This window comes from Mugil cephalus, chromosome 1 (assembly GCF_022458985.1).
Source record: "Mugil cephalus isolate CIBA_MC_2020 chromosome 1, CIBA_Mcephalus_1.1, whole genome shotgun sequence".
Lineage (NCBI taxonomy): Eukaryota > Metazoa > Chordata > Actinopteri > Mugiliformes > Mugilidae > Mugil > Mugil cephalus.
Window position 1 is genome coordinate 21559234 of NC_061770.1, and position 13852 is coordinate 21573085.

Below are 13852 nucleotides of genomic sequence, written 5' to 3' on the forward strand. Positions count from 1 at the left end.
GGGCCTTCTGATGTCTGAATGTTACATTTAACCAGAATGATGGGTTGAAGAATGTCTTGAATAAAAACGATGTATACGATCATATTTTAAAATCAGTGTTTTAATTTCAGTGCCACAGTTAAAAGTCAAACAAAAACTACGTTATTAAAAACATACAGTGTCAAATCAAACACAAAATGTTATTTATAAAGTTTACATAAACCTTCAGCTAAGTAAGTCCTCACACACAGCGTACCTCGTAGACGACATATAAATCAGTAGTATTGTTGCTCTACACATATAGCAGACTTTGATTCAAAATCCTAATTTAATACAGTTATTACACTTCTTTCAAGTTAGACTCAATGTGCTGCATGTGGTGTAAACTATATATTATTACTTTATGAAAAGGCAGCGAAACTAAGCAAGACAAAAATAAAAAAAAATAAGGAAATTAATACTAAAAAAAAAATAAAAGGACGAAAAAACTGAGCCTATATGTTTGTGTTAATTATCATTATCACAGTGCAGGATTGGAATGACAACAAGCTGGTCATCCATTAGTCAAGCTGTGTCCAGAGACATTATTATTTGGAAATTAGGAGACCACAAAAAAACAAAACAAAAAAACAAATACAATGATGACATAACGTCAAAAGAACCGCTTTGATTTTTTTGTTCTTTTTTGTATTTGGTCCTGTTACAAATAAAGATTAAATCATGTTTCAAAGTAGAAAAAGAAAGACTTGGTCCATGAACCATGTTAACATCCAGGGGCCGTGCTGTAGTGATGCATACATTCAACAATACTGCTTTGATTTCACACGTCATGTGTTCATTGCTGCTGATTCACTACAAATCCATTCACAGGTGAAACCATGTTAACGCACAACACCATTTCTTAAATGCACAGGCTGTATGTGGAGCAGCAAGGTTCAAAATATCCCGCACGGTGTTTGTAGCGTATGTTTTTTCCGTTTTGTACGTACACTGTGACACAGCTTTAAACATTTAATGTGCACATGCATCAGTGTAAAACCATTTTCAAAAAGTCGGATCGCGTTCTTCTATTGATGTTGCGCTGCCAGAGGTGAACAGCAGGGGGCAGCATTGGTAAATAAGGTAAACGCAGTGATGAATGCTCCACTGGGAGAGCACCTGGTTTTATCCGGGCCTATCCAGTGTAGTAATTGGTGGGGACAAAGGGCATCTTGCTGACGGTGGCGGGCACTGCTTTCTTCCTGACCTCCACCTGGATGGCTGTTCCGTTCTTGGCGAATGCTGCGTCCACGTAACCCATGGCAACGTTCTTTTTCAGGCAGGGAGAGGGGCAGCCGCTGGTCACCTCACCTATATATATATAAAAACAAAGAAAGAAGGAGATCTCTATGAGGAAAGTGTTGCACTTGACATTTAATATATATGCAACACACAGTATTGTGTGTTACCTTTTATTCATGTATTACGGCTTATGTCTGCAAAATAACCTCACATTATCAGATTTTCACACAAGTCCTGAAAGTGGACAAAGAGAAGCCAAAAAAAACTATTTTTATTTTTTTATTCAAATTTTATTCAAATCTAATTTAAATTAGAATCCATCTGTTCAGTGTCTCCAGTCAATATAATGGGACTGAGGTAATGTTTAGTGCCTCATTTCATTTATAAAAAACAAAGCTGGCAGATCTCCACCGGGGATAATTAATTCCGACTGGAGGGACGCCTGATTGAAATTCCTCCACTTAGGTTTTATGGGCAGGGTGAACTTCAGACTGGTTTCCAGACTAACACCATGTAGGGTTTGAAAAGGGTCACTGGCAATATCAAAAGAGACACCAAGGCGCACAACAACCCTGGCAATAACTGAACTCATCTCTCTCTTTTTTTGAATAAAATAATCCCTTTAATGTCTTAAAATGCACAAATACATATAAATTGTATGTTAAGATGGAGAGACGGGTTCACGTTCTACACCATGTCACTGGTACGTGGCTTTAACTGCTTGTTTCACTCACGACATGTGGTAGCAAGGTATAAAATATTTCATTAGAGGGTCTTTTGTGCCAGTGCTGTCACTTAAATTCCATAAATTAATTGTGCTTCATGTCTTAAACCTTCATTCCTCCACTGGCGATTATTTATTATTTCATTCCGGTGATGTTGGACCACTGCTGATTGAAATAGTTTGTTCTCTGACCTATGACCTTCCCGTCAGGGCTGAGGATGGGTGTGTGCTGCCTGACTGGGGGTCCGGTGGACACCAGGCCGACTCTCTTCCTGGCGGTCTTGGCTTTTATCTGAGGTACGATGATGTCAGCGCCGGGGAAATCTTTGGCCTGGCGCCGGCGCTTTCCTGTGCGTCAGGAGGCAGAGCAGTGGAGTCAACAGACTGAATCAAAGCACAGATGCACACAACAACGTCCTGAAACGTCTTCACAAAGTCCTCAGTATTTCTTTGTCACTGGCAGATAAATTAGAGCTTAATACAAAAACACTTCATAACTAAAAATCACCTATGGTCCAGACGAGGGTGGCCTCCACGGGCGTGGTCGTCTCATCTATATCGTTGCCATAGAGACAGAGCCCCGCCTCCAGCCGCAGACTGTCCCTGGCTCCCAGACCGGCCATCTTCACCTCACCGTTAGTCAGCAGCTTCTCCGTCAGCTCAACCACTTTGGACCGAGGGACAGAGATCTGGGACACACAGACACAGGCTGTAGACCGGTGTCCATCCAATAATGATGATCTGAAAACTGCATTTCAACACATCTGGCGAACCAGAGGATGTACTTCCTTTGTAGATTGCGCAGTTCGAACGCGGATTGTACTTTTTTGAGAATGTTTTACTCATGTCTTATTGAATCGGTTTTAACATTTTCTTTAATCTGTTGGTTTGGTGCATTGCCGTTTCCTCCAGGTCGCAGATACTCTCAGTCTGGGTGTAAAACCACTTTTTTTTTTTAAATATCTTGTATCTTTTTTTGGACTATATATTTGTTTATTTACCTACTTAGTCCCACAGCAATCTCGTGTGTTATGCTCTGCACTTAGGCTTATTTTAGGGGGGCTGGTGTTGTTTTATTATTATTATTATTATTTTTTTGCAAAACAATGCTGACAAATTCAATATAAAATGGCCAGAATATGACTACAAATGATAACAATACATAAATTATCAGTCTTTATCAGTCTTTGTTAGCTTTGTTAGCTGTAGCTGAAATTTTGTGCTTACGTGTTACGTTCGCTCACATCGTGTGCTCTCCTGGGGGCTAAGCCTCTCCTGTCCTTAAAGCCTAGTGACACCCCTGATGCTCTGTATCGGTGATTGTGTGTATTTGTTTGATTTTGATCAAACATGCACTAACAAGTGTACAGTCTGTCTCTTTTTAGATGCTATTGCCACATTAACTTCTTAGCTTGTTGAAGAAACAGCCTTTTTTATTATTATTTTTGCTTGGATGCTCATGCAGTAAAAACAAAATGACTCACATGAGTGTTAAGGAATGAGTGAAAAGAAAAGAAGATAAAGCAAACTCCCACCATCCCTCTGTTAGACAGAGAGACACCCACCCACATCCATCCTGCTTTCCGCACACATCCAGCACAGTGGGCACGTAAAGTGGTGTAAAGCATTCATCCTGAATCAGGTTAGCAGGCTTCTTGAATATCTGGACCTGTGTGACAGTGTTACTAAGAGGTGTATCACCATGTTGAAGCAGTAACAACAAAAAAGAAGAGTGTTCAGGGTGACTTTTAACAAATTCATGTGTTTGTACTATCATCACGTCAAATCTTTTTATTTGTGCAAAACCGAATGCCTGCAACGAGATTCCACCAGATGGGAAACACTGTGGACTTCAGGTCTGCCAAACATAAGCATGACAGCACTGTAATTACTGGTACGCAGACATTAGCATTAGCTCGTAGCATCCATAGTATATGTGAGACCACAATGCCACAAAACCACTAGTCTTATCTTGCTCCTGGACACTATGTCCAGCACACATACAGAAAGATGGGTTGAAGGGTATGGATGAAAAGGTTTGAGGGGATGGGATGTACGGAAGACTATCTAGTCGAAAAACAATATCTAGAATAAAGTTGAAATATAATGTTGAAAAAAAAAGTCAAAATACAATATTTAGAATAAAGTTGAAATACAATATCAAGGAAAAAGAATTGACCTTTTTGCGATTATAACAAGCAGCGCATGTGACTGCTTCTACAAAATCCCATGCAAGCAGTCAGATGAAGTGGTGAAGCTATACTTCGGACTCGGCTTTAGTAAAATGAAATACAAACTCGAAAACTGCGACTGTTTCGAAGGATAAACGACACGTTGGAAGAGGTGATCTCATTCGTGAAAACTAAAATACCAGTTAATAGCAGTAAGTATAAATAAATAAATAAATAAATAAATAGTGGAGGCCCTAATACTCTTCTGCAGTCCAAAGTCTAACTGCCTGCACTGCGCTGGTTGTTTCAGTCTCAAAATGTCGACTTTTCTTCTCTACATATTTTGACTTTTTCTTGAAGGGCATGATGAAGAAAAAAAATCTCATGGGTAGCATTAATACTTTTCTATTTGAAAAGGGACAGAAAAAAACAAATCTGCGACCAGTAAACGCTCACCTCCACCCCGTCCTCTCCGGTGTATCCGCAGCGAGTGATCCTGCAGTCAGGAATACCAAACACAGTGGCCAGGGTGGAGGTCATGAAGGTCAGCTTGCTGAGGTTCTCCTTCAGCCCCCCCTGGAGCACCCGGGACATGGTGGGACCTGGAGACACGGGGCGGGCTGACACATTTACATGCTGACAGAGAAGGTCAAGTGTCATTTAACAAAGGATACGAGTGGTAGAGAGTGAAATAAAATGCCCCAAAAATCTGAGTCAATGAACCAATAGAAGTGATACAGAGGAATAAAAGAAGAAAGGGAGACTCTCCTACGTTGATGACACCTAGCTCTACTTGTCTAAAAAGCAGACCTCTAGAAGCATATCAACAACCTAAATATGAGCAAAGCAAAGAGGACAAAGTGAACAGGAGGCCTATGGGATACTTTACCTTGAAGGGCAATCAGCGCTTCATCAAGGAACTCCAGATCCACATCGAAACCTGCAGCTTTGAACTCTGCCAGTTTAGCCTAAAAACACACACACACATATCAAATACTTTCTGACCAACTCCAGGCCTCTTCTGTCAGGCCACATAGAACTCTTTTGTGGTCACCTTCATATGAGCTGAGTCCTTGTCGGCACAGCCAGCGTTGGAGACGACGTAGAGGTAGCCCTGGTCTGTCTTTGTCACTATGAGGTCGTCCATGATTCCTCCTTTCTCATTGGTGAAGAGGGACAAGCTACCCTAAGAGGTGAGGGAGGAGACAGGATGACACGGTCGGACTGGGAGGGTATCCTCATGCGTAAACGTAGTATCTAAAATACCTAAAATATAATGTCCCCATATGAGGAAGTTGGGCCTAAGGAGAGTAATAAAACAGAGATGGTGACTTGATTCACCTCGATTCACAGGGTTCATTATCTTAGTTTTTAATTATCTGGGAGTTGTGTGTCACTAGTGCAGATCTCAAGTAGTTTCCCATTAAATTTGGGTTCTTGACTTGACACTACATGGAAGCTGTAAACAGATCCCCAGGTGTAACACATAGGTTGTTGTCTGCCTAATGAGACTCCAGGTCCTGAGTTGGTGTTAGCGCAATGTTTGGGGTTTGGTTTCAGCCAGTTAGCAAACTGCTGTAATACTGCTAAGCTTCTGGGAGACATCCGACAACGACCGATCCTAACCTCTACACTTCCCCTCTTTCACCATATACCCACTCATGCTATTATGATATCAAATTTACTTACGAATACTTTGACTACATGGCTTTACTAGTTATTTTATCCATTATCCGTGTCCCATGAATCATGTACCCTTTGCTTTATCGGTTCCTCTTCCTCCTCCCTTCTCTTTTTTCTGTCTCTACCTGGCTGGCTTCAAACTGAGAATAGTATAACAGTAGAATAAAAGAGTAGAATAAGAGAATAGTAATAATGGGACTCATTTTGGCAATTTTGGAGTGATGGATTGAAAACCACATTGAAGATATTCCTGGATCTGAGAACTAAGCCAGCATGGAGCTCTAGAGGGCACTAATGTTTGCAATATGTCAGGCTTTTAGCTCCAGAGAGCTTTGGCGGTGTGACTGAAGTTGTATTTCTCTGACTGAGACATTGGACTTGTTTTACTCCCACTGCTCTGGTTGTAACATGCAACAGTCCTAAAGCAGCAGAAAATACTAAAAAGGGTCATCAAAATAAGAGGAATATGTGTCGGCACAACACAATACAACTGAATAATAGTACAAACCACAGCCTACACAACGAAAACACAACTAATGGTGGATACCACGACCTTCATGAAGATAAGATTTAGTGCAGGACTGTTCTATTAGAATGGACTTGTTTTCACTAGTGTACCAAAACTAAATATGGACCTATCTCTAAGAAAAAACAATGGCCCTCAGTGGACAAAGTAAAGTTGAAAGCTTCATCTACCTGGTTGTCCTTGAGTTCTGCGATATCCGCGACCACCAGAGACTCCATGAACTTCACCCTGTCTCTGCCATGAACTTTGGTCTGTCAGAAGAAAAACAAAAAGAATATACATATATATAAGTATAGTCAAATCTATCAAACACGCCATAACATTCCGACCAAGTGAATAACACTGATGGTCGGGTTATTGGGACACGTGTCAGTGAAGTGGGATGAAATAAGTTCCAGGTAAACAATTTGTCCTCAAATTTGATGCTAGCACCATGAATACAAGTGCAAGACTTTGAGAGACAAGGGGCAAACTGTGATGGCTAGATGACTGAGTGTCAGAGCATCTCCAAACTTGCAGTTCTCGTGTAAAAAGAGTGTGTACCAAAGTAGACTAAGTGGACTAAGGAAGGAAAAGAGGTGAAAACAGGGACAGGATCATGGTCATGGATGGCAAAGACTCGTTGATGCATGATGGGAGAAAGAAGGAAAGCTTGTGTGGTCCAATCAAACAGATGAGCCTCTGTAACTGCTGAATGCTGATTCAGGGTGTCCACGCTCACCCCCGTCCACTCTTGAAAGCTCCTACAATGGACATGTGAGCATCAGAACTGGACCGTGGAGCAATAGAAGGAGGTAGCCTGGTCTGATGAATTGTGTTTTCTGTTACATATGGCTGTTGGCGCGGAGTTGTTCTTGAGCTTCTACAATGTTCAGTGGTGCTAGGTATCAAGGTAACATCCATAAAATACGGGATCCAGGTTTCCAAGAAGAACATTAACATCGTGAAGAGATCATTAGTGGTTATAATGTTGTGGCTGATCGGTGGATGTCATAACGTAAGTCCATATGCTCGTGCATTTGTATAGCGCCTCACCTGCAGCATGTGGCTGACGTCGAAGATGGAGCAGTGCTCTCTGGTGTGCATGTGTGAGGCGATGTGACTCTCTTTGTACTGGACAGGCATGCTCCAGCCGGCAAACTCCACCATCTTCCCCCCATGTCCCCTGTGGAAGTCAAAGAGCGGAGTCTTCCTCAAGGAGGCCTGAGGAAACACAGACCACAGCACTGGGTGTACAGAGTAACAGCAACAAGAAAGATGTTGTTTAAGGATCTTTGTGGCATCAAGATTGGGACTCATACCATGTTTAAAATTTCATCCCATACACTCCACCCCATTCAACCCCCTCAACCCTTTAATCTCTTATCATCCCATCCCCTCAACATCTTATTATACTACCCCCTCGACCCCTTTTCCTTTCCTCCCCTTTGACCCTTTTCATCCTTTTTATCCCATCTCCTCCATTCTTTTTCATCCCTTTTTGTACAAACCTCTTGATCCTTTTCATCCCACCCCCTCGACCACTTTTCATCCTGTTTTATCCCATTCTCTCGATCCTTTTCATTACATACCCTCGACCCCTTTCCATCTCTTTTTTATCTCATCCTCTCACCCCTTTTTCATCCTTTTTTGTCCCATCCCCTTGGCCCCTTTGCATCCCATCCTCTCGATCCTTTTCATCTCATCCCCTCGACTCCTTTTTATCCCATACCTTTTGTCCCATCTTATCTCTTCATCCATTTCTCTGACAGCCTATCTACCAATAAACTCTCTTCGCTCTTCAATTAAGACTTTGTTTTTTCAGTGAACTGAATGTAATACCAACAATCCAGCTACTGGAGGAAAAATAAATAATCTGCACCATAAGGTTTCCCATTACCCCAAAGTGGAACATACTGTTCCCATGGAAACAAATCAGAAGAAGATTGGGTAATTACTCCGTGTTCCACATAATAAAACATCCTCGATAACTGCATGATAGTCTTTTCACTCTCTGTCCATTCTGCTGTAACTTCTGACCTTTGAACCAGCCAGCGGAGGGGGCTTATCAGCGCAGCGGCAACTACAGTGCATTGTGGGACAGATTGTGTCAGTTTAAGTCCAAAGTCAGCCATTAGCTTGAATGACCAGAAGATAGGCAGTTTTTTTCCGAGTGTAATGAACAACTACAGAACAGGACATTAGACAACAGCTGCACGATGGAATGAATGGAAAGTCACTTCATTCACGCTTGAAAGTGAGCAAGCAAGCAAAGGCCGAAAGCGCTAAAGAGTCAGTCACTCGTGGTTTTAATAAAATCACCCCGTGCAGCGGGGTGAAGTGAGGCAAGCAGAGACCTCGACAGTCTGCAGGGACAGATGCACGTTATGCCTGCATGGCTGCTGTGTAATGTGCAGGACCGCCAACAGGGCGTGGAAAAATACTAAATGTGGCACATATCTGCTCACATGCTTGATAGCAAAGCTCTATACACTTATCTGCCACTTCATAATGTACCGTGCTGCACTAAATCCTCATTCGTGAGTACGCTAACGTTCACTTCATGTTCAGACGTGATCAGAAAAGAAACAGACAGGAAAAGTGACTTCGCTGCATGACACATTTGGGCGCGTAAACGGTTTGGTAATGAGTTCACCAGGTCTGAATTTTTGGTGATTGGTATCTTGATTTGGTTTTTTGGAGCCACACATAAATACACTCATCAGCCATTGATAATGTTACACTCCTGCACTAAATCCTCCATCATGACTGTTATTATTCTCAGTTTTAGCTGAAACAGCAGCAGAAAGGTGGTAATTCATCTGGACGGTCATTTTGGAGGATGTACTTTGTGGTGCATAAATGGGTGTCAAAATAATAGGAACCTGTGTCAGTGCAACACAACACAATTCAACAGTTCTACAACGCACAGCCTCTGCAATGAAAACCCAACTGAATCAACAGCTCTCTCTGTTATTTGGAACTAATGCTGAATACCAGAACCTTAATGAAAAAAGGATTTGGTGCAGAAATCTTCTATTAGAGGCTTTTCAGGAGTGCACCTAATGTAGTGGCCCGGGGAAAGTGTAACTCAGCACAGCAGAGGGCCACAGATAGTATTAGACGTTGAGTATTTTGTGGGACTATTATAATGTCAGCTCAGAGAATTAAGAAAGGTGTAATCTAAGAGGATTCCAGGAGAAGTTGCATGAGTCTCCGTAGCCCCCCCTCCTCTTACCTCTGCACTGGAAGCTCGTCTCTGCTGCTTCTTCCCCTCACATCCAGCTCCAGTGACCCGCAGCAAACCGTCTCTGCAAGCCCGCAGCCCGAGCCCCGATCCCCCAACCCCGACCGTCAACCGAGCCCACATCATGCCACCCTAGTCCCCGCAGAAGTCCCGCACACACACGCACACACACACGCTCTCTGCTCCCGACAACTCCACGGGAAACTCTTTGGACTCCACTCTCTGGAATTCCTGCTTTTCCTGGCAAAAACACATGAAGCTCCGCGAGTAAAGGAAGGAGCAAAGGCTTGTGGGAAATGTAGTTGATGAGTCCGCTTTTATTGTAACTCTGAAATCTTAGAGTGAGACAGTTTTAACTTTTCCTTAAATATATGCATTTATTAAGCGGTGGTTCAGTACTGATTTAAACATCGGCCACAACATTATGACCACTGACAGGAGAAGTTATAACCTTAACCATTTGTGCCAGTTCAGTGTTCTGCTGGTAAACCTATGGATCTGGTATTAATTCGGGTGGATGTTACTTAGGTATGTAACATCCTTTTAGACCAGACACCCCATAGCAATCAGTGATGCCACGGCGACCTTGAAAACGTAATGTGATTACTCCTTTAAAAGGTAACTTTGTTACTTTACTTGATTTTAAAAGTAACATGTTTTTGTTTTTTTTTTAATAAAAATGCAGCATTTCCTCTTCAACATACTTCAACTTACTGGTTTTGCTTTTGCAGAGTCTCGACTTAGAGACTTTTAAGTCTATTTTTTGTTTGTTTGTTTACATTTGTATTGCTGCATCTTATTACACATTAGTGGTCCTCATGCTGAAGACGTGACTTGTCGCATTCAAGACGTCACTCCCCGAGATGCATGAAGAAAGAAAAATATAAAATGGGAAAAATAGTAAGGCATAGAAACTCAGATAAGTAACTTTAATCTAATTACTGGTTTGGAAAAAGTAAGACCTTACTGGAAAAAAAAGTACTCAGATTAGATCACTAGCAGTGTTACTCTCTGATGGCAGTAGCCATCCCCAGCAGGATGCATGTGTTGGTGTTGACCTGGCCTCCAAATTCACTAGATCCAAAACTGGTCAAGTGTCTGTGTGATGATCCACAGAGGCCCCTCCCCTCAACCCCCCATCCTGTTGCCAGACACCACATGACAGCCTCAGAAGGCCTGTGTCCATATTCTGATGAGTCTCAACTGTTTAGGAAGGTGGTCATAATGTTATGGTGTAACTCTGTTCAGCTGGATTACTAGTGTGCTTGACCAAAAAGGTTAAAAACTGAATAATAATAATAATAACAACAATAATATCTTCCATAAGAGTAACGTCTTTGGGGACCACCACTCTTCCATTTCCCATTTTGGCTTTCAGAGGAGTTTCTGCTAAGATAAACTTTCACGACACATGACAGTGATGTTTGTCACCTAGTTTGTATCCGTGCGCACGGTATCCCTGCGTACCCCACCGAGCTCATTGAGTCATCGTTCGGCCGGAGCGACTAATAATAACCCCGTGTCTCTGCAGCTATTTTAGACTTTGAGGGCCTGCGAGGTTTGGCGTGTGCATGTTTTTGTAGGGTGGAGGGGGTAACAGGGCTGGACACACATCCTCTCTCCCTCTTTCCATGCCTCCAGCTCTCCTTCAGGACAGCTGTGGGGGGGCTAAATCAGAGCACACAAACATAGTTAGTAGTCGGAGAGGCTTGGCGGCGGAGCGTCCACTGGGAGTAGGATCCTCAGGCTGAAGCTGGGCTCTGTCTTTGCTTTGTAGACGTCAAGGACTTCACTGGAGTTGCACATTCACTGCTGGAGAGGATTAGATGGGTTTATCTTTTCACCGTGTGGATATTTAATTGAATTCACTGCTGCTCTTCGTGGGGGCAAACACACGTTTTGGAAATTGGGTGAAGAAGAAGAAGAAAGAAGCAGAAAGATAAAAGTCCTCCATTCCATGGTGACAGAAGGTAGGAGTCAACAGAATCCATTTCAGCTTTTATACAATAAAGCTCATCTCTAGTTTGTGCTGGTAGGCAGAAAGTAATCTGTCCATTCATTCTGTTAGTCATTCATTAGACAGGAACCTGTCCTGTCCTTTGGCCCTCCATTCAAATTCCAGCGGCATTGTGCCTTTACAGCGTTAACTAGCGGCTCTAATATTAGCTCTGATAAATTGGCTATCTATACGACCTCTGTGACTGGTCTTGAGGCCGACCGGGGCCGTTTTCCGATACAAGCTTCTGTGCATCTATCAGCACCTCCATTTCCATTCGTTATCTTTTTATTATGCGAATCACTGCCACATTAATCTTCAAATTCATTTTTTTATTTTGCACAGCTGACAAGTCTACATACACACTGATCAGGGATAATATTATGACCACGTTCTCAATATTGTGCGGGTCTCCTTTGTGCCTCCCAAACAGCTGGGACTCATCAGAGAATGGACATCGGCCTTCTGAGGGTGTCATGTGGTGTCTGATCAATAGGATGTTGTTGGGTTGTTGGGTCCCACAGATACTTGACCAGTGATCTAGTGAATTTGGAGGCCAGGTCAACGCCTTCTGCTGTTCTTCATGTTTTTCTACCTAAACTGTTTTTGTGTGTCTGTCAGGCTGCATCCTGCCGCCATCAAGGAGTGTCAGTGCTATGGGGTTGGGGGGAGGAGGTGGGGGTGCCTGGTCCGGTCTAGGTGGGTGCTACATGTCTAAGTAACATCCACATGGATGAATACCAGGTCCAAAAGTTTCCCAGCAGAACTGAATTGTCACAAGATGGTCAAAGTTATTCATTTCTCATGTCAGTGGTCATAATGTTGTGGCAGATCGGTGAATATACACACTGACACACACAAAAAAGGTGGCACTAGTGAACTAGTGAGGGCATGAACCACAAGTAGAAATCAATCAAGTAATGAAAGGATGGAAACATGGGAAGTACAGCAAGAAACAAAGTCTTATCTTATCTTAATACATCTATTATATTATACTACACACTATTACAGACTATTGATAGCTCATAAAACCTAACGTCATCTTTAGGCGTCTTTTCTCTCCTTCATTCTCCTTCAAGTTGAGGGGACATGTCGCGACCTCCGTCCTCCCAGACCACTCCTCAGTTCTACAGAGTCAGCGACAGAGACCTCACAGAGATCGAGCTCCACTCTGTGGACTCCATCAACGACCTGCACCGAACGCACGCCGAGCACAGCCACAAAGGTACACACACACACACACACACACACACACACACACAGCATGTTAACTTAACCAGAAACACACACACATACACCTTCCAAGTGTGAACAGCCTCTGTGATTCCAGGGACGAGGCCTCCTCGGCCTGCGTACACGCCGTCCCCGAACGGGAACCTCTTCACCTGCGACAGGACAGCTGTCAATCAAAGGGGCCATCCGGTCACATGGCAGAGTCGCCTGCAGGACATGCTGACGCCAAGTTCATCACGAGCTTACGCCATGGGCTGCGCCATTATCACTCTGCTCCTGCTGACGGTGTTGCTCATCTTCTACTTTTTAGGTATCTGGATTTTCTTTGCATGAATGAGGTTCCTGTTTCTCTCTTTTTTGTCTTATTCTAATTGCTAAGTAATTATCAGAGGAGGATTATTACCTCCAAAAACAAAATGATCATTTTTTTGCACCGCTGAAGTGGCTGTTCCTCCTCCAGTCCAGCAGGGTGGAGCGATCCGGATGCTGACCGAGGCGGTGAGGGAGAAGGAGGCTGCAGCCACAGAGCTGACCCTGCTCCTCCAGGAACTCCAGGCTCTGAGACTCAACCTGACAGCCATGAGAGCACAGACATGAGGAAGATACGCGTAGAGAAACTGTTGCGCGCACGCGAGTTTATTAGTTTAATTGTGAAACATGTGGCAACATGTTCTGTGAATGTGTTTCAAGGCTTCTCACTGTGTCCTGCCTCCATAGTACGTAGTTGCTGTGCTGTTCATTCACAATTAATGCACCGACTAATGTCTTGACACTATGTTTATTTTGCTGTCGTCTCACAAACTGGATTTATGTGACAAACTTTAAACCGCCTGTTTCAACATTGTGCCGTCGATCATTTTTTCTTCCTCCCACAGTCCAAAGACATGTTTGTTAACCCCCTGAGACCCTGCGTCCTCATATGGGGACACTAAGTTTTAGGTGTGTGGCAGCTTATTCTGCTTCATTTAGACTTTTATCCTCTTAACTAGATACTAGTCGGTGTAAAAACATGATAGCGGTCATTTCAGCCGAT

The 13852-nt window shown here is 43.1% G+C and overlaps 2 protein-coding genes across 3 annotated transcripts; one reads left to right on the forward strand and one right to left on the reverse strand.

The window, feature by feature from the left end:
- Positions 1–82: 82 nt before the first annotated feature.
- On the reverse strand, positions 83–9835 carry amt (aminomethyltransferase). The gene is made up of 9 exons (XM_047573561.1): positions 9582–9835; positions 7400–7567; positions 6535–6615; positions 5210–5341; positions 5045–5123; positions 4612–4757; positions 2493–2673; positions 2177–2332; positions 83–1329 (listed from the first exon to the last, which is right to left on the reverse strand). The coding sequence occupies exons 1-9, from the start codon at positions 9714–9716 to the stop codon at positions 1154–1156; spliced, it is 1254 nt and encodes a 417-aa protein (XP_047429517.1). The 5' UTR covers positions 9717–9835; the 3' UTR covers positions 83–1153.
- A 1344-nt stretch (positions 9836–11179) lies between these two features.
- si:dkey-20d21.12 (uncharacterized protein LOC556245 homolog) lies at positions 11180–13658 on the forward strand. Of its 2 annotated transcripts, none has more exons than XM_047611745.1 (4): positions 11180–11560; positions 12635–12811; positions 12917–13129; positions 13280–13658. In XM_047611745.1, the coding sequence occupies exons 2-4, from the start codon at positions 12676–12678 to the stop codon at positions 13414–13416; spliced, it is 486 nt and encodes a 161-aa protein (XP_047467701.1). In that variant the 5' UTR covers positions 11180–11560; positions 12635–12675; the 3' UTR covers positions 13417–13658. The 2 variants fall into 2 exon arrangements, with proteins under 2 accessions (XP_047467701.1, XP_047467693.1); XM_047611737.1 differs by having other exon boundaries at positions 11189–11560; positions 12666–12811.
- The last annotated feature ends 194 nt before the right edge of the window (positions 13659–13852 follow it).